The following is a 20,213-nucleotide window of genomic DNA, read 5'->3' as shown; positions in this document are numbered from 1 at the left end:
ATGCCTGGGCCCAGGTGCAGCGGCTCAAACCATATTGCCGTCTCATCGAGGAGGGCATCCCTCACCTCGGAGGCAGTGTGCTGTCTGTCCCCCAAGCTGATCAGCTTCAGCACAGCCTGCTGACGTCTACCAACGCCAGTGCTGCAACGTTTCCAACTCGTAGCTGGGGTCAATCTAACAGCGGAGGAGGAGGCGGTGGCGGAGGAGGAGGCGGTGGCGGAGGAGGAGGCGGTAGAGGAGGAGGAGGGGGGTGTTCTTCTCGTGTCCCTGCCAGGAATGTTAGGCGGGGAGACGAGGTACACCGGGCCAGTTTGGGAAGCAGTCCCAGCCTCAACTACATTCACCCAGTGTGCCGTCAGTGAAATGTAGCGTCCCTGTCCGCATGCACTTGTCCACGCGTCGGTGGTCAAGTGGACCTTTGTGCAAAGCGCGGAACTAAGGGCCCGCCTGATGTTGAGTGACACGTGCTGGTGCAAGGCGGGGACGGCACACCGGGAGAAGTAGTGACGGCTAGGGACGGCATAGCGAGGTGCCGCAGTTGCCATCAGGTCCAGGAAGGCGGGAGTTTCAACAAGCCGGAACGCCAACATCTCCTGGGCCAGCAGTTTAGCGATGTTGGCGTTCAAGGCTTGCGCGTGTGGGTGGTTAGCAGTGTATTTCTGCCGCCGCTCCAATGTCTGAGAGATGGTGGGTTGTTGTAAAGAAACGCCTGATGGTGCCTTTGATGGTGCAGGAGAAGGAGATAAGACAGGACCAGGGGAGGATGAGGTAGAAGTCAACAAAGTGGCGGAGGCAGATGAAGTGGTGTCCTGGCTCGTCCTCTGGAGTGCATCGCCAGCACAGTCAGCAGTGGCAGTGGCAGAGGCAGTGGCAGAGGCAGTGGCAGTGGCGTGAACGGCAGGCGGCCTTTGTCCTGCCGTTGCTGCCTGCCACTGATTCCAGTGCTTGGATTCCAAATGACGGCGCATTGAAGTGGTGGACAGGTTGCTCTTCTCAGAGCCCCTAATCAATTTCGAGAGGCAAATTGTGCAGACAACACTATATCTGTCCTCGGCGCATTCCTTGAAAAAACTCCACACCTTCGAGAAACGTGCCCTCGAGGTGGGAGTTTTTCGGGGCTGGGTACGAACTGGAACATCTTGGGAGATTCCGGGTGTGGCCTGGCTTCGCCTAAGCTGCTGACCTCTGCCTCTGCCTCTAGCTACCCTTTTTGGTGCTGCACCTGCCTCAACATCCACACTACTTTCCCCGCTTGACATCCCCCCTGTCCAGGTCGGGTCAGTGTCCTCATCATCCACCACTTCCTCTTCCAACTCCTGTCTCATCTCCTCCTCCCGCACAATGCGCCGGTCAACTGGATGCCCTGACGGCAACTGCGTCACATCATCGTCGATGAGGGTGGGTTGCTGGTCATCCACCACCAAATCGAACGGAGATGGAGGAGACTCTAGTGTTTGAGCATCTGGACACAGATGCTCCTCTGTTAGGTTCGTGGAATCGTGACGTGGAGAGGCAGGTTGAGGGACAATGAAAGGAGCGGAGAACAGCTCTGGGGAGCAGGGACAGTTTGGGTTATTGTTCTGTAAAGCTTCGGAATTTTGGGAGGAAGGAAGACAAGACTGTTGGGTAATAGGAGGAGAGGAGGCAGAGTCTGACTGGCTGCTGGACAATGTGCTGTAAGCGTTCTCTGACAGCCATTGCAAGACCTGTTCCTGGTTCTCGGGCCTACTAAGGTTTGTACCCTGCAGTTTAGTTAATGTGGCAAGCAACCCTGGCACTGTGGAGTGGCGCAATGCTTGCTGCCCCACAGGAGTAGGCACGGGACGCCCTGTGGCTTCACTGCTACCTTGCTCCCCAGAACCATTCCCCCGACCTCGCCCACGGCCTCGTCCACGTCCCTTTCCGGGAGCCTTGCGCATTTTGAATTCCTAGTTAGAAATTGGCACTGTATACCAGTAGTAAAAATTGTGGGTGCACGTAACCCCAATATATTCTTTGAATTCCCAGTCAGACACTGGCACTATATGGCAGTAGCAAGAAATGAGGGTATTTGTATTCCCAATATACTCTTTGAATTCCCAGTCAGACAATGGCACTGTATACCAGTAGTAAAAATTGTGGGTGCACGTAACCCCAATATATTCTTTGAATTACCAGTCAGAAACTGGCACTATATGGCAGTAGCAAGAAATGAGGGTATTTGTATTCCCAATATACTCTTTGAATTCCCAGTCAGACAATGGCACTGTATACCAGTAGTAAAAATTGTGGGTGCACGTAACCCCAATATATTCTTTGAATTACCAGTCAGAAACTGGCACTATATGGCAGTAGCAAGAAATGAGGGTATTTGTTTTCCCAATATACTCTTTGAATTCCCAGTCAGACAATGGCACTGTATACCAGTAGTAAAAATTGTGGGTGCACGTAACCCCAATATATTCTTTGAATTACCAGTCAGAAACTGGCACTATATGGCAGTAGCAAGAAATGAGGGTATTTGTATTCCCAATATACTCTTTGAATTCCCAGTCAGACAATGGCACTGTATACCAGTAGTAAAAATTGTGGGTGCACGTAACCCCAATATATTCTTTGAATTACCAGTCAGAAACTGGCACTATATGGCAGTAGCAAGAAATGAGGGTATTTGTATTCCCAATATACTCTTTGAATTCCCAGTCAGACAATGGCACTGTATACCAGTAGTAAAAATTGTGGGTGCACGTAACCCCAATATATTCTTTGAATTACCAGTCAGAAACTGGCACTATATGGCAGTAGCAAGAAATGAGGGTATTTATAACCCCAATATATTCTTTGAATTCCCAGTCAGACAATGGCACTGTATACCAGTAGTAAAAATTGTGGGTGCACGTAACCCCAATATATTCTTTGAATTACCAGTCAGAAACTGGCACTATATGGCAGTAGCAAGAAATGAGGGTATTTATAACCCCAATATATTCTTTGAATTCCCAGTCAGACAATGGCACTGTATACCAGTAGTAAAAATTGTGGGTGCACGTAACCCCAATATATTCTTTGAATTACCAGTCAGACACTGGCACTATATGGCAGTAGCAAGAAATGAGGGTATTTGTATTCCCAATATATTCTTTGAATTCCCAGTCAGACAATGGCACTGTATACCAGTAGTAAAAATTGTGGGTGCACGTAACCCCAATATATTCTTTGAATTCCCAGTCAGACACTGGCACTATATGGCAGTAGCAAGAAATGAGGGTATTTGTATTCCCAATATATTCTTTGAATTCTCAGTCAGACAATGGCACTGTATACCAGTAGTAAAAATTGTGGGTGCACGTAACCCCAATATATTCTTTGAATTCCCAGTCAGACACTGGCACTATATGGCAGTAGCAAGAAATGAGGGTATTTGTATTCCCAATATATTCTTTGAATTCCCAGTCAGACAATGGCACTGTATACCAGTAGTAAAAATTGTGGGTGCACGTAACCCCAATATATTCTTTGAATTACCAGTCAGAAACTGGCACTATATGGCAGTAGCAAGAAATGAGGGTATTTGTATTCCCAATATATTCTTTGAATTCCCAGTCAGACAATGGCACTGTATACCAGTAGTAAAAATTGTGGGTGTATATAGCCCCAATTCTATTGCTAGGGGACTTGCAGGGTATTTCTGGGGTGAAGGTGGGGGGGCACACCGTTGGAACGGGTATCGGGGTATATATCGGGTATACGGGAATACACTGACAGTGTATTCCATTCAGGATCCTGGGAAAGCTGGGTTGCGGCGATTGAGCCCGTCAGTGCCACGTTACACTGACAAGCTTCTCCCTGGAATTTAGCTCTTACAAGAGCTGTTGGTTGTCTTCTCCTTCCTATCCTAGCCTGTCCCTGCCTACCCAGAATCTAAGCCCTAGCTAGCTGGACGGAAACCTCCGTCCTCGGTGAATTGCAAGCTCAGAATGACGCGAACCTGGGCGGCGCTGTTCTTTTAAATTAGAGGTCACATGTTTTCGGCAGCCAATGGGTTTTGCCTACTTTTTTCAACGTCACCGGTGTCGTAGTTCCTGTCCCACCTACCCTGCGCTGTTATTGGAGCAAAAAAGGCGCCAGGGAAGGTGGGAGGGGAATCGAGTAATGGCGCACTTTACCACGCGGTGTTCGATTCGATTCGAACATGCCGAACAGCCTAATATCCGATCGAACATGAGTTCGATAGAACACTGTTCGCTCATCTCTAACACACACACACACATACACACACGAACACTGGACAAATGCAAACCATTGGCTTCAAGATACAAATTTTATTTTCCTTACCGTGAAGTGTTGATAGACATAATATAATGTACTGTATACACAGTATATTGCTATATGTGTTATCAGATTATACAAATATTTATTTTATATAATGAATTAGATGCATAGTTTGTGACATATTTACTTTCATAGGAATTCAGTCATTAGAATTTTATTGAACTAGAAGATTTCTATGGCTTCTGGTTGACCATGGCTGTCCGCCATTTATGAAGGAATTGGAGTCAGAGTCTGGCTGTGGAATAGCAGAGGACCGATATACATGTCTTTATATACAAGAGTATAAATCAGAATAACTGCAATTCAATAATAATAGGTATAATTAAGTGAACCCCCCCCCCCCTGGGAAACTTAACGTATGTATGTATGGAATAACTGACAGCAAATACTACCTCTAGCTCAACCTCAGTCCCTTGAAACCCAACATATTCCAGTCCATGTCACACTCAGAGCAAGGATACTGTATATATACCATAGCGGCAGATCATGCAGAAGCTATGGGCCCTTTTGAGAGTGTGAGCACAACCCCATATACCCCATGGTCTTAGCTATTCAATAGAGCCTGGAAGGTGAAACAGATATAAGGTCTTTCTATTTTGTGACACAAAATTCAGTGCCATAAATGGGGAACCCATTTTGAAGTTTGCCATGACACCTCCTCCTATGTGCACCACATAAGTAAATAGTAATGTTATAATTGACACATGGTAGATAGGGGCCTGTAACAGATTTTGAATTGAGACCCCCAATCTTAGAGATATACTTTTGTACATTACAATGGGATACTGAGTACCATAGCAGCTGCTAGGCCGGCTACCCAGGTAGTTATGTCCATAGTTGTATCCATAGCATTCTGTTGTACAATGAGTATACCATATTTAAAGAAAACTAGAAATCTACTTTAACCATATTGGACCAAAATTTTGTTACAAAGGAAATAACTAGAGATGAGCGAACACTGTTCGGATCAGCCGATCCGAACAGCATGCACCCATAGAAATGAATGGAAGCACCGGTGACGCTGACATAGCCGGTGGCCGGCCGGCATCACAGGTGTTTCCATTCATTTCTATGGGTGCATGCTGTTCGGATCGGCTGATCCGAACAGTGTTCACTCATCTCTAGAAATAACCAGTCACAGCCCTTATTTTTCAGATAGGCATAAGGATAACTAAATGAACAAAGTAGAAGCAAAAGCAGGAAGGGCACTCACCCATAGACGAACATCTTCTAAAAAGCATCCTTTATTAGGGAAAATATTGCGTAAAAAACAACCATCAGGGAGGGAACAGACAGCAAATGTGGCGTGAAAAAGGCAACAGCCGTTTTGCGCTCGCCTGAGCGCTTCTTCAAGCCTTCAATGCATAAGGATAACTAAACCCACTAAATAACGCCCCACATATCAGTTTCCTAAAACCGTATGACATAGGAAGTGGAATGTAGGGCTTGACTACTGTCAGTGTTTTAAATGGAGTTGATTGGGATTGGTGCTTATCGTGATACCATAACATTTTAAAGGTTTACCAACAATCAATGCTTCTAACAGGTAACCTGTGAGGAAAAAATTTAGGTGGAGTATCCACGTTGATTTTTTTGCATATAAAATGAATGGTAATGTTGCAAGTGAACTGAAAAGTCATGTACAATCTAGAAAGGCAACTGCACACACAATCCTCTATCTTTGGGTTGCACTCCAGCCACTGAGAAGAAAATGGCTCTATTAGGGAAAACAATGGCAAGCTATTGGTGCTGTTAGCCCTTCTTCTTCTTCTACCTTCAATTTTTCTGAGAGCTGACTCTACTTGAGGTCTGTCGATGTTTCCTTTCATATGGAAGATGGCAATGATGTGTTCTTTGCTGTAGAAAGAGAAACATATGAGATATATGATCACATATGGGATAGTGACTTAATATGATTAAGACAGTATACTTAAAGGGATCCTATCATACAACCCCTTTTTTTCCTGAGTAACACACGGAATAGTCTTAAGAAAGGCTATTCTTCTCCTACCTTTTGTTGTCTTCTCCACGCCACCATTCTGTAGTAATTCCGGTTCTTGTCGGTATGCAAATGAGTTCTCTCGCATCACTGGGGGCGGGCCCCAGCGCTCAAACAGCACTGGTGCGGCCCCAATGCTGTGAGAGAACTCTCTCCAGCGCCGCTTCCATCTTTGTCAGCAGCGTCCTCTTCATCCTCTTCTTCCGGCGGTGGCTTGTAACCATTAGGCATCGGTCCATGCGCAGAGCAGACTGCACATGCCCACAGGCCACGAGAAAATGGCTGCTTACAATACTGTGCATTTGCATACCGACAAGAATCGGGATTCCTACAGAATGGCGGCGCAGAGAAGACAACAAAAGGTAGGAGAAGAATAGCCTTTCATAAGGCTATTCCGATGTGTTACTCAGAAAAAAAGGGGTTGCATGATAGGATCCCTTTAATGAAGCCAAGAGGCCACAACTTACAGCTAGCCATATACATTGAGCCACACAATCTTCCCTTATGGTTTTTTATGAACTTATGAAATTTGGAACACTAACTGTGAAAGAAAAAAGTAAACATGGAATCCAACAAAAACGTCCCACCCTCCAATGTCCGCGGTAACTAGGGCGGTCATGTGCAGGAGCCTTGTATGGGTTCAACAAAATAGCTGCTGATGAACCATTTTGGTAAATCTCTGATGCGGAAGTGGAGATTTATTGGTGCATAACATTGACTGCTGGCTAACCAAAGTACAGTAAAGTGACACAGATCCTCCGAACTATTTGTTCCTGGAGAAATACAAAATACAAAACTGGACACTTTACATCAATGATATACACGCAGTCAAAGCAATGGTGATCAAAAAGCTAGATTTGGATTGTTTGGGCAGTAGCCAGGAGGAAATATACTATACACAATCATGCCGTGCCAATATAATGTCACACAAATCAGATATTAGATATGGTGTGGGAATTTCAGAAATTGCACAAGAGATGACTTTTCCTTTTACCTTATGTCTGTGTACTCCTGAGCTAATTCAGAAATTTGGTTTATAATATCTTCCTGATTCTCAAGTCTTAGAATTTTTGCAAGTTTTCCAATTACAGGCTTTAACCAGGTTTCTTGTGATTCCTGTGTATACAAAAATGAAACAGTAAATTCTGAAATATTTTATTTAGCTCACATCAATTGTATAGTTTCAGAGGAATCTCTCACAAAATATTACCTATCTTTCGCCCCACCAGGAGAGAATCTTAGGGGCTTTCTAGATTTCTTAGTTTTGTAGACCATGATACCCAAAAGGTTTTGTCATGATCCACTTGATTGCTAACTTTTTAAAGAAATAGTCCTTTGGGGAGAGATAACATTTCTTAATAAAAATGGCTAGACTTAACATGGACATATGTTTGTAGTCATATTCAGTGAAGAAACATGTCTGGTCTTCTATTTGTGATCAACTGGTGATATAAATGAACAGGTACCAGGCAGTGCTCAGTAGGGACACCGCAGGTGGGTGCATTGTCCCAATGGAAATTGACCAAACTCCCAGAAGTAAACAAATAGAAAAGATGAAGTAAGTTATCTGGAGGCATGGCATGCCTAGGCTGAGCTGCTCTGTCTTTAGGTCCCCCTAATTGGGAAGACATTTGCCTGCCACATCTCTTCACTCTGTGCCTCCAGATGCATTACCTTATGCCTGATGAAGGGTTGTTAATATCTGAACCATAGCTATTGGATATACTTGAATTGCAAAGACAATTTTGGTGTGACTCTCTAATAAATATATGAAATAAAAATAAAACTACAAGCAGATATTCCCGTGGAGTGCCATCCCTCTTCTTTGATATTTGTTTAATGATATAAATGGTGACATGACAGGATTGTGTACGCTCTTGCAGCAGCCGCTGCCTTGCATAACCAAACCATGTATTTCTCACTTACGTGGCATGAAAAAAAGTTCTGAATGCGATTTGCATTGACATGCATTTGGCTTGCTACAGTTCGGAGTTGAATATGGTCTTCATATCTGACAGGTTTTACCATAAGTCGAGTGACATATTCTAGGACGACTTGAAAATGAATCTTACCAATCACAACCTAAACCGAAAAGAAAACAAGACCAATGTACTGTGAATTCACGATCATATTGGGCTGTGTTGTAACATAGTTTATGCCTGATCACGGACTTGTTGTAATGTATTCCCAGTTGCTCATAGTCTCTAATGTAACCTTTATTTATACAGAGGAAATCTGCACGGAAATGAATGAGGATCATGGAAACCTCCAAATGGATAAGTTCTATCTATTCCTTGGTGCGGTTAATGGTTAACATAGAAGAGAAGAGACGCCAAATTACTGATCAAAATGCATTCCCATTCTAGTGCCATGTTTGCTCCATAGGATCGAATGATCTTGTATCTGTTTCCTCCTACATACCTTTTCTATTACGTTTGTGCCTCTATAGAGGTAGGTCCTAGACAGTTTCCCACCACCCAGATATAGGATGAACCAGGTTTGGCCGCTTCTCTCCATAGCTGCCTCTAAGGTATATATGCCGTTGCCCCTAATGATGTGACCCTACTGACATTTCTGACTGACAAGGTATAACACGCTAACTGTTTCAGCCATTGGCTACAGTGCAGCCATGTTATGCAGCTTTATAATTCAGTTCTCATGAATACTGATCTACAGCAAAGTACGCTTACCTGGAAAGAAGAATGACATAAGGGCTTAAGAGACGAAACAAATGATTTTACATATTTCATAATATCTGCAAAATTATGTTTTCGATTTTTTCCATGGTGTAGATTCCTAAAGTAAGACTGAATAAAAATGATTATGTTATAGACAACTTGTTTTCTCATGTCTTATTGATTTAGTTATTGTCGTTCCTGCAATTCATTGTTAATGGGTGACATAGTGAAATTTGGTCTTGTATATTTACCTTTAGTTTTCTAAACATATCCTGTAGCAGTGCATGATATCCAAGAGTCTCCAGCTCCTCAAGTATGAGCCTCAGATTTTGCTTCATTCTGTCTTCTATTCTTAGATTTTCGTTTTCAAGAAGGGACCTATCAAATAGTAATAATCTGACTATAATGCTCTCTGGTATTGTTATACCTTATAGCTACGACTGTGAATGGAAAATATGAGCAAGTAATATTTACCTGAATGACCAGATGCAGTTGATATTTGCAATAGTAATAGGCTTGAAACTATTCTGCTTTCTCTTCTGTGTGTATTCAAGAACCATAAACTGATACCTGGAATTCAATGGAAAAACTAATAAAATCTGAATGTACATAGTGAAGAACAAATACTCTGAAGTTGGGTTCAGTGATGGGGTTTCTCAGCTTCCGCCAACTGATTTTTGGAAGTGGATCCCAGTTTTTTGGTGCATGACAATTTTGCACCAAAAATATCCCCATTTTTACACCGTTTATGTAACTTTTCTTAAAAGCGGGTAGGGCGGGAGTCACTTCATCCCAATAAATTTATTAGAATTGACACCAGGAAATGAGAATGAATTCTACTTGAAATCTACACCGGCTCTAGCTGGCATAGATGTCGATACACAGAGGGGCCCAATTACTAAGGATTGCACCTCATAATAATGACAGCATACTTGATGCCAGTGAGGATTAGGGGCATTCACATCATTCATGGAACAATCCCATCCTCAACATAAACAATTAAACTGACCTGAGACACAGTTTTGTGGTTAAGAAAACAAACAACAAAATTCAGTGATTCCGAGTCCGTTGCCCAAGCGATCCTGCCAAACACTGCTATTCAGTATGTGTGTCATCCATTCAAGTGTAGAATGGACAACTCAGGGACTGAACACTGGCACATTATAGTCAGTGGCCCAATTTGTCTGCCTGGTTTTCTGCACACACCATAGGTCTATGCAGAGAAATCATGAAATGCAATCATATTGTCCTTTTTAAAACAAGTGTCACCCATTGTAGTGCTCAGTCTGAGTTTACCTTACACTGCTCACAAGGATGCAAACCTTCCAACCTTCCTGGATTCAGTGGGACAGTCCTGGATTTCAGGTTCTGTCCTACTATCCTGGACTGTGGTCATCCATCAGTATCATGTACCTTATAAGAAATTTGTGTAGCTCCTCTGTGAGTCGTGGAGCCAGTTTGATAGACATTTCTTCAGATATTTCTGCTGCTCTTTGAATTGTCTCAAGATATGTCTGTGAACAATAAGTTGATATAAGTTGGTCTCTTTATATACTGTATTCATGACTTCTATTAGAGGTATATGCCTGACAGAGGACTATGATAGAGTGGCTGAATTGGGGTTATAAATTCATATAAAAAGTGCAATGGGAACGCTTCCTTGTGTACATATGTAAATGTAGGGCACAAACACAACTACTCTAATCCTGTGTTTTGCTTTTAAAAAAAAACTCTGCAAAATCTGCTACAACAGAAAAAGCAGCTCTTTTACAACATGGGTCTTAGCCTTAAAGGTAATGTTAGAGCTAAATATTCTTTCAAACCAAGGATAATTGTGTATAGAGGTCTTTATTAGGAGTGGAAACATATCTCTGTGGCCACACACTGATGAAGCAATGCAGAGATTCTCATCTTTTATGGATGCAGAAATCAGGCTGCAAGTGTCTACAGACAGCCATGATGCAGACAGAGGCAGTAAACGCCATTCATTCCTAAAGGGAGGACATTGGGAAGCAATGTGTAAGAGGATATTCACAACACCTGTGGCTGTTTGTAGGGAAATCTGACAAATGTGGCCCCTCTTCATGTACGCTTGAAGGCAGATTCGCATATCCTTAAGATGATGATCTCTACATTGCTTCATCGGATGGTGACCACAAAGGCATGATTTTATTCTGATTAAAGGACCCTAAAAAGCATTACTATATTTTTGTGACACATTTTAGACTTGATCATATCCCTTTAAATTAATTTTGTGAAGAAGATGAAATAATGTTAAATTTCAGAAAATAATATAATATAATGTGAAAATATTTGTACCTTGGGGACATTTATCTGGAGCTTAGACTGGTAATAACTTTCTACTTTTGTGGGTTCTTTCCCATCCTTCCAATTTTTGGCTTCCACATTTAAACTTTCCGTGAAAAATGTCTTCAGCGTGTTCTTCAGAAGAAGAAAGAAAAAAGAAATCAGCCATACTGTTTCCATAGCTTTAAGGCTAAAGCCCCACGTTGCGGAGACGCAGCTTTTTTTGTTGCAGATTTTGCTGCGTTTTTTTGAGCCAAAGCCAGGAGTGGATTGAGCAGAAGGTAGAAGTATAAGAAATTCCTAGATATTTCCTTTTGTAGCCATTCTTGGCTTTGGCTCAAAAAACGCAACAAAATCTGCAACAAAAAAAGCTGCATTTCCACATCGTGGAGCCTTAGCCTAAAGGGGGATTCCAGCTGTGTGAGAATAAACCATTATCACTATTTGGAAAAAGTTCTGAAACTTTCTAATATGCTCTATAATAAATGAAATATGGAAGAGTTGCCCATAGCATGCAATCTACTTCCTTTACTGTTGGGACATCTGAGGACACATTATTGTCTAACACAAGGGCCCATGACTGCATGCAGGGTGTAGATACCTTTACATTTTCAGATTACATTGTGGAATACTCCATGCTGGAGAAGGATTGTCTCCCGTTATATGGTCTACTGGAAAATACTTTCTAGACTTTTCCTAAATATATTGACATATGTATTAATACATAGAAACCTTTCTCTTAAATATGTGTTTTATATTCTGTAATAAATTATATTAAGACCAGACCAATTACAGGGATTATGTCATGAGGACAACCTATCTACAGTATATGTCCTGTTGTATGCATAAAGGTCCTACAGGAGGGACCCATAACTGTGAGTGTATTACAGCTTTACAATCCTACCGTTTCACAGCTGAGAAAATTTCTCTCCAGCTTCCGGGTCATTTCAGGTGGCAAAAGACTTTCCAGTTTGGATTCGTCTATGTGTCCTTGCACAGTTGGGTCTCTCAAGATTGTTCTATATTGGGGAAAAAAGGCCACAATTCAGGATCGGTGCAACTTTTGCATTGCTGTGTTATAGGGGTGTTGTGACTGTAAACAGTGGCGTAGACGACACAAAGAGGTTAAGCTGAGTTACTATGGTGGTGATGCTCAAATTACTATATAGTGTCTGGTGTAAAAACAATACTTTAAATCCACATAGAAAATAAATGTAATGTACTATACTCACTGTGGGTATATGCTGTGTATCCAGCATAACAGGAAATACGTATCCTCCTCAGCAACTCCATGTTCTGTAATGGATCTAATCTTTGACATAACATTTTTATGATAATATTGGGCGTATAGATTGCATACATTGAATTCTGCCGGGTAGATCTGGCTGAGATTCTTGATCACGTGGATTATGTCATTTTTATAAGTCTTCCCAAGATTACAAAGTTTCTGAGACAGGCAGGAGTCGGAAGTATTGTCTGGAGTTCTGAGTGCTTTACCAGTCTGCTGAGACTCTGACACCTCAATCCATTTCCTCCATTTTTCCATCCATTTTCTTGGTGTCTTTTGGTTGTGCGCTGTGACATCTTCATTATTGAGGATTTTGTAGTCTTCTTTTTCTCGCTTTTTTATGGCTTTTATGACCTGTATGAGTGAATCCCCGGGGACCTGAATAGTGGATTTCAATATCACTTTAGACATTTCTTCCTCAAGGTACTCGTAAAGGGAGTCAATGTCCTGCAAGGGGATGTCATCGGAAACTGTGTTCTCTATGCCAATCAGCTCTTTAGTCGCATCATGAAATTTTTTCTGTTGAATTAGATGCTTAATAGTTCCAGCTGTTCATGAGAAACACTTACAGTTATTAAAGAATTGTACAGATATATTAAAGGGGTATGCCTACTATTCATCTATATGGCATATACAGTCCTATGAAAAAGTTTGGGCACCCCTTTTAATCTTAATCATTTTTAGTTCTAAATATTTTGGTGTTTGCTACAGCCATTTCCGTTTGATATATCTAATAACTGATGGACACAGTAATATTTCAGGATTGAAATGAGGTTTATTGTACTAACAGAAAATGTGCAATATGCATTAAAACAAAATTTGACCGGTGCAAAAGTATGGGCACCTCAACAGAAAAGTGACATTAATATTTAGTAGATCCTCCTTTTGCACAGGTAACAGCCTCTAGTCACTTCCTGTAGCTTTTAATCAGTTCCTGGATCCTGGATGAAGGGATTTTGGACCATTCCTCTTTACAAAACAATTCAAGTTCAGTTAAGTTTGATGGTCGCCGAGCATGGACAGCCCGCTCTCAAATCATCCCACAGATGTTCAATGATATTCAGGTCTGGGGACTGGGATGGCCACTCCAGATCATTCTAATTGTTCCTCTGTATGAATGCCTGAGTCGATTTGGAGCGGTGTTTTGGATCATTGTCTTGCTGATATATCCATCCCCGGCGTAACTTCAACTTCGTCACTGATTCTTGAACATTATTCTCAAGAATCTGCTGATACTGAGTGGAATCCATGTGGCCCTCAACTTTAACAAGATTCCCAGTGCCGGCATTGGCCACACAGCCCCAAAGCATGATGGAAGCTCCACCAAATTTTACAGTGGGTAGCAAGTGTTTTTCTTGGAATGCTGTATTTTTTGGACACCATGAATAACGTCTTTTTGTACAACCAAACAACTCAATCTTTGTTTCATCAGTCCACAGGACCTTCTTCCAAAATGAAGCTGCCTTGTCCAAATGTGCTTTTTCATACCTCAGGCGACTCTGTTTGTGGCGTGCTTGCAGAAACGGCTTCTTTCTCATCACTCTCCCATACAGCTTCTCCTTGTGCAAAGTGCACTGTATTGTTGACCGATGCACAGTGACACCATCTGCAGCAAGATGATGCTGCAGCTCTTTGGAGGTGGTCTGTGGATTGTCCTTGACTGTTCTCACCATTCTTCTTCTCTGCATTTCTGATATTTTTCTTGGCCTGCCACTTCTGGGCTTTTCCATTTCCTTACTATGTTCCTCACAGTGGAAACTGACAGGTTAAATCTCTGAGACAACTTTTTGTATCCTTCCCCTGAACAACTATGTTGAACAATCTTTGTTTTCAGATCATTTGAGAGTTGTTTTGAGTAGCCCATGATGCCACTCTTCAGAGGAGATTCAAATAGGAGAACAACTTGCAATTGGCTACCTTAAATACCTTTTCTCATGATTGGATACATCTGGCTATGAAGTTCAAAGCTCAGTGAGGTTACAAAACCAATTTTGTGCTTCAGTAAGTCAGTAAAAAGTGGTTAGGAGTATTCAAATCAATAAAATGATAAGGGTGCCCATACATTTACACCGGTCTAATTTTGGTTTAATGCATATTGCACATTTTCTGTTAGTACAATAAACCTCATTTCAATCCTGAAATATTACTGTGTCCATAAGTTATTAGATATATCAAACTGAAATGACTGTAGCAAACATCAAAATATTTAGAACTAAAAATGATTAAGATTAATAGGGGTGCCCAAACTTTTTCATAGGACTGTACGTAGGATATACTATAAATTTTTGAATGATGAAGGTTCCAAGAATTTTTTTCTATTCCTCTACAAAACTTTTAACAGAACTGGTTCATGACACCTGAGAAAGAGAAGAGGAGGAGGGTGTGTGTATAAGGTGGTGGAAGCCATTACTTTCCACAAAGTTGGGCTTAAGTGGGTGACTTATTTTAGGTTCTCACTCATGAACTTATGTACACCTAATGCCAGTATGGTCACAACGCACTTATTTTGCATTACGTTTGTAAAGTGTTTTGCTGTGTATTGGCACGCTCTATTGTAAATGCTGATGACTTTTCCTATAATATGTATTTTTGTGTCACTAAGGCCTGGTTCACATTTGCGTTCGGTATTCCATTCGGGGAGTCCAAATGACAATAATGGCCCATCCTTATAGACTTTACCCACAAGGACTAAAATTTGTCCCCAATAACCCACTATTTTTATGTGTGCCAACAATGATAGTATTCATTAGAACTGGTACTGCAGCATGGGCCTATTTAGGTAGATTTATCTGTAATACCACATATATGCTATGGCCAAGAATGTCACTGTTTCCAGGAAAAGGCCTTGTTCTAAATCATTTCAATTGTATACCTCCGAACCATTCTACTTTTCTTGAAATTACCCAGTAGACCGGAGCATACAGGAGGTGGGCTATCTGCAAATGGGCTGAATAAAGGCTTGACAATGTCCTGTTAATAAGTGTTGAAATGTTGAGAGGAAAGTCATGTCCCTACTGACTCCTAAACTCAAGTAACACGTCAAAGTAAGTTTGGACAGTGGATGCCAAATGAGTATTGTGTGCTAAAGTTATTGCTACCATATTTGACTTACCTTTAGAAGTCTTAGCTCCTGGAGAAGAGAAAACATTCTTCAACCAACTCAATCCTTTTGTCTTTGCCGCCCCTGTAGAACTAGAGCCATCATCCTGTGTATGTCCAAGATGCTTATTTTTCTTCAGTCGTTTGTCCTTCATTATTTATTTGCTATTGTGATAAGAAATTGTAATATAATCATAGTATTAAAATGGCATAGTTTTCTATAGAAGGTTTGTAGTGGAGTCACAATATGGTGTATGACGTGACCTTGTAACTGTGGGATAGTATGGTCCTTTTGCCGTTATATTGGTTTCCCACTTAAAGGGATTCTATCATTGAAGTTTAGCATTTTTAAATAAGCCTCTTAATGTAGCCTTTAGGCTAAGGCCCCACATTGCGGAAACACAACTTTTTTTGTTGCATATTTTGTTGCGATGTTTTGAGCCAAAGCCAACAATGGCTACAAAAGGAATTGGAAATATATAGAAAGCTCTTATATTTCTATCTTCGGCTCAATCTAGTCCTGGTTTTGGCTCAAAAAACCACAACAAAATCTGCAACAAAAAAAGCTGCGTTTCCGCAACGTGGGGCTTTAGTTTTAGAAAGGCGTTTCTAGGTGTATCTCTCTTTTTCTGATTCTTGCAGCTGTTTTAAAAAAAAAAAAAAAAAAAAAAAAAAACGTTTTTATTCCTATGGTAATTGGTCTTCCAGGAGCACAGGGGGTGTTACTCCTTCCGAGCAAGCCCATGCCATCAACCTCGAGCTTTCATCATGTTTGAAGATACCTCCTGCTCCTCCCCTTCACTGCTTTTGTGAGTATTTAGTCCCATTGGTGAGTACAGCGCATGCGCAAGGTTTTATTTGCTTTTGCTTTTGCTCATCTATCTTTCATTTGTCCTTATTTACATCTAGCACTGAACTGTTTAGTTCATTATATTTAATGGTACTTTGTCTTTCCTCTATTAACCCATTAACTGTTTCAAATATGTGTGTGGGGTTTCTGCTGAGCCCAAAGTCAGTAATGGTGGCGGCATGTATTTAGGGTGTGTGGACAGTGCTGAGGTGGCATTTAGGCTCAATTTACTACCTGAGTGATGGGTGAATGCTAAAATTTGAGTGGGTGAGGTAAATTAACCCTTAAAAGCCACACTTGTCATGTGTGTAGACTAGAGAGGTTAGATAGGGTTAAGTCTTTTTTCTCCCCTTTAATGGTCTTACCTATTAGCATATTTATTTATTTATTATGCTCACTTATATAGCGCCATCATATTCCACAGCGCTTTTCAGATATTGTCAGTCACTGTCCCATATAGGGCCCACAATCTACATTCCCTATCAGTATGTCTTTGGTGTGTGGGAGGAAACTGGAGTACCCAGAGGAAACCCACACAAACACGGGGAGAACATACAAACTCCTTGCAGACGTTGCCCTTGGCAGAATTTGAACCAAGGACTCAGCTCTGCAAGGCTGCAGTGCTAACCACTGAGCCACCGTGATCAAGTATTATCTGGTAGCACCATCCCAAATGTTATATTAATATTAATAATAGTCTTATTATTTATGTATATAGCACCAACATAATCCATAGCAATTTCACATCTACAATTCTTTGCTGATTAGGTTTATATTTTATCTTCTTTTCCTTTACACAGCTATAGGGTTAAACATTTACTACCGACAGGTCATTTATTGAATAATGCAGAAACTTAAGAAACCTTTCAGATTATGGTTGTGCGTAGGAAAGTAGGGTATTTGAAGCTCTGTCTAAACTCAGAGATCCAAACCTCACATACACGTACAGTAAAATTCCTTTATTTCTGCACTAATGGGGTCTGATAATATACTGAAATACCAAATGATGATCAAAAAAATGCATATATAAATCTCAGATGTAACTGCATACTATATTAAAATATGGTGCATGATGCAGAGGTAAAATTATTCGTTTTTATGTATAGTTAAATTCCAGATGAATAAAAAAAAAACTTTCACAATATTATAAAATGAAGAATGGATCTAAAAATACAAATATTCATAGTTGGAGGTAACAAGATAGAAACAAGGTAACAATTTGAACAAAACTGATTCTTTTATTCCCAAAAACCTAATGGTACATTCTGTGTTTTCAGGATGAATTAACCCCTGCATGGATTATCTGTGCAATCTAGGGCACACATTTACACTAGTTGTATCTTTAAGAATGGCATCCAAACTCATGTTTATGTATATGGGCAAACATATAGTCATCAGCTCTCGTGAGCAATGAGATAAACTCAGTAGAATTATTCCCTGCAGCTCTATCTACTTGTGTTACATTGATCAAATCCTCATAAACTAATAAATCATAAAAGAGTTGATTCCTTACCTTTAGAAGCTGCCGATAAAACTGAAACTAAACGTGATGTCTGAAACTAAGCAGCCAGCTGTGGAATGTCCCTCCCTAGTATTTTTGTTACTCTCCCACAACACTGTACAAGCCCACAGACCAGAATTCCAGTAAGCAATAATTCCTGTTATGAGAAATGAATTATCGGCTTCTTTCCATGATGTAGTGGAAATCTGCATAATTCAATAATGATTTATTTCCAGTACTGCATGTATTAATTGCAGGCAGCACACTATACAGATGGCTATATAGTACTACTTTTCTATGTAAAGATGGCCAGCTATCTCTGTATATACTGTGACCCAGCATAGACTGTCAGACATGAATAGGACCACCCATTGGACTCCTAAACCCAGAATGAGCTTGAAAATTTAGGCTTAGGTCACTTCTGTTGGTTCTGCGGATACGTTATAGGAACAGAACTAATATGATAGATGCAGATGGAGCACATCATCAGATGGAAAGCTTTCTTCTATCTTGCTTTCAAGAAGGAAGATAAAATTGTGCATGCAGAACTTTTTCTTCATTTTGAAAAATAAACCAGATTGAAGAAAGCTTCCATCTTATATATTACAGTGAATGATTATGGATGTAGACATAAAGACAGAACGTGCTCTGTCTGCATCCATTATTATACTAGTTTACCAGTCCATTTTACTGATCCTGTGACAGATCATAACAATGGACAGATGAGAACTTAGCCTTATACCGGAAATTTTCTAATGCTTGGTTCACACTAGTGTTTTCAGTTTCTATCCTTCAGGTCTGTTTGGGGACCTGGAAAATGGAAACGCTATCCGCTTAATTAGAAGTTACCTGTGGAAAAACATGAACCCCAAAAACTGTAATGGGGTCCGCCGGGCTTCTGCCGAAAACAGCAGAGAGAAAAGATCTGTTTTAATTGGAATAAGGGATGGAGTGAATCAAGTGCTAGTGTGAATCTAGTGTAAACTGTATATCTGCTCAGGTTCTCCGGTTACATAACATACTACATTTTTAAGAATCTCCAATTAGGCCATTGGTAATAGTTGTAAAATTAATTGTTTCAATACCTTTTTATATTTAATAGTTATTACAGTAGAATCTGCCAACAGAATGAAGGTTATAGAATCAACATTTAATATACATCCAAACCTCTTGACAGTGTTACCATTGGTGGTATAATATAATACCACTCGTATAATACTAGTATAATTACCATAACATTTCTTCAAATATTTTCAATTTCACATTTTAGCTTTCCAAATTTACTTATTTGTTAATTGAATGTGGCTCTCGATCCATCTGTGAACAAAAGGTTTCAGACCTATGTAGTATAAAATAAAATGACTATATGATTGTAGATCTATGCACTGCCGGTACTGCACTAGAAATATACCAGTATGGTACATACTAGGGTAATGATGAAAACATTACTTAGTACACTAATTTTGAGGTCTACATAATGAAAAAATTGTGATTGCCATGGAGAAGGAAGGGACTGTCACATGAAAATTATGCTTGCTATTCCGCCATTGAACGATGCCCTCCTTGAGCAAGTAGGTCTCTCTTAGTGATGACAGCATTATTATTGTTGTAATTTAAAGAGGACCTTTCACCATTTGGGGCACATGCACATACACCGATAGAAAGCTGACAGTGCTCTGAATTCAGCGCACTATCGGCTTTCCCTTTCTGTGTCCCCGGTGAAGAGTTATCGGTTCCGGTACCGTAGCTCTTTACTGTCAGAAGGGCGTTTCTGATAGTCAGCCAGAAACACCCTTCCTCACAGTAGAGTCTATAGAGCTGTACTGTGAGAGAGGGCGCTTATTACCACCCAGCAATGACGCTGAGCAGTGAGTAATGCCGCCCCCCCAGTACTCGTCTATGAATGAGTACCATCAGGAGGAGAGGGGGAGGTTCCTCACCGATCTCACAGTAAAGCGCAATAGACGCTACTGTGAGGAAGGGCGTTTCTGACTGACTGTCAGAAAAGCCCTTCTGACGGTGAAGAGCTACGGTACTGGCATCGATAGCTCTTCACCGGGGGCACAGAACGGGAAAGCCAACAGTGCGCTGAATTCAGCGCACTGTCGGCTTTCTAGCGGTGTATAAAACTGCATGTGCCCCAAGTGGTGAAAGGTCCTCTTTAAGATAAAGTTGCAGTT

At 41.0% G+C, this 20,213-nt stretch overlaps 1 protein-coding gene across 2 annotated transcripts; it reads right to left on the bottom strand.

Annotated features, from left to right (window-relative positions):
- Window positions 1-5,312: 5,312 nt before the first annotated feature.
- LOC142213991 (tumor necrosis factor alpha-induced protein 2-like) lies at window positions 5,313-18,126 on the bottom strand. Of its 2 annotated transcripts, XM_075282657.1 has the most exons (12): window positions 18,046-18,126; window positions 15,696-15,847; window positions 12,528-13,131; window positions 12,200-12,314; window positions 11,308-11,430; window positions 10,402-10,502; window positions 9,463-9,558; window positions 9,240-9,366; window positions 9,001-9,117; window positions 8,237-8,392; window positions 7,305-7,426; window positions 5,313-6,168 (listed from the first exon to the last, which is right to left on the bottom strand). In XM_075282657.1, exons 2-12 carry the CDS (start codon window positions 15,835-15,837, stop codon window positions 5,832-5,834), a joined length of 2,040 nt encoding a protein of 679 aa, XP_075138758.1. In that variant the 5' UTR covers window positions 15,838-15,847; window positions 18,046-18,126; the 3' UTR covers window positions 5,313-5,831. The 2 variants fall into 2 exon arrangements, with proteins under 2 accessions (XP_075138758.1, XP_075138759.1); XM_075282658.1 differs by lacking the exon at window positions 11,308-11,430.
- Between the last annotated feature and the right edge of the window lie 2,087 nt (window positions 18,127-20,213).

Source organism: Leptodactylus fuscus, chromosome 7, assembly GCF_031893055.1.
Source record: "Leptodactylus fuscus isolate aLepFus1 chromosome 7, aLepFus1.hap2, whole genome shotgun sequence".
NCBI classification, from domain to species: Eukaryota; Metazoa; Chordata; class Amphibia; order Anura; family Leptodactylidae; genus Leptodactylus; species Leptodactylus fuscus.
This window is presented reverse-complemented; position numbering and strand designations above follow the sequence as displayed.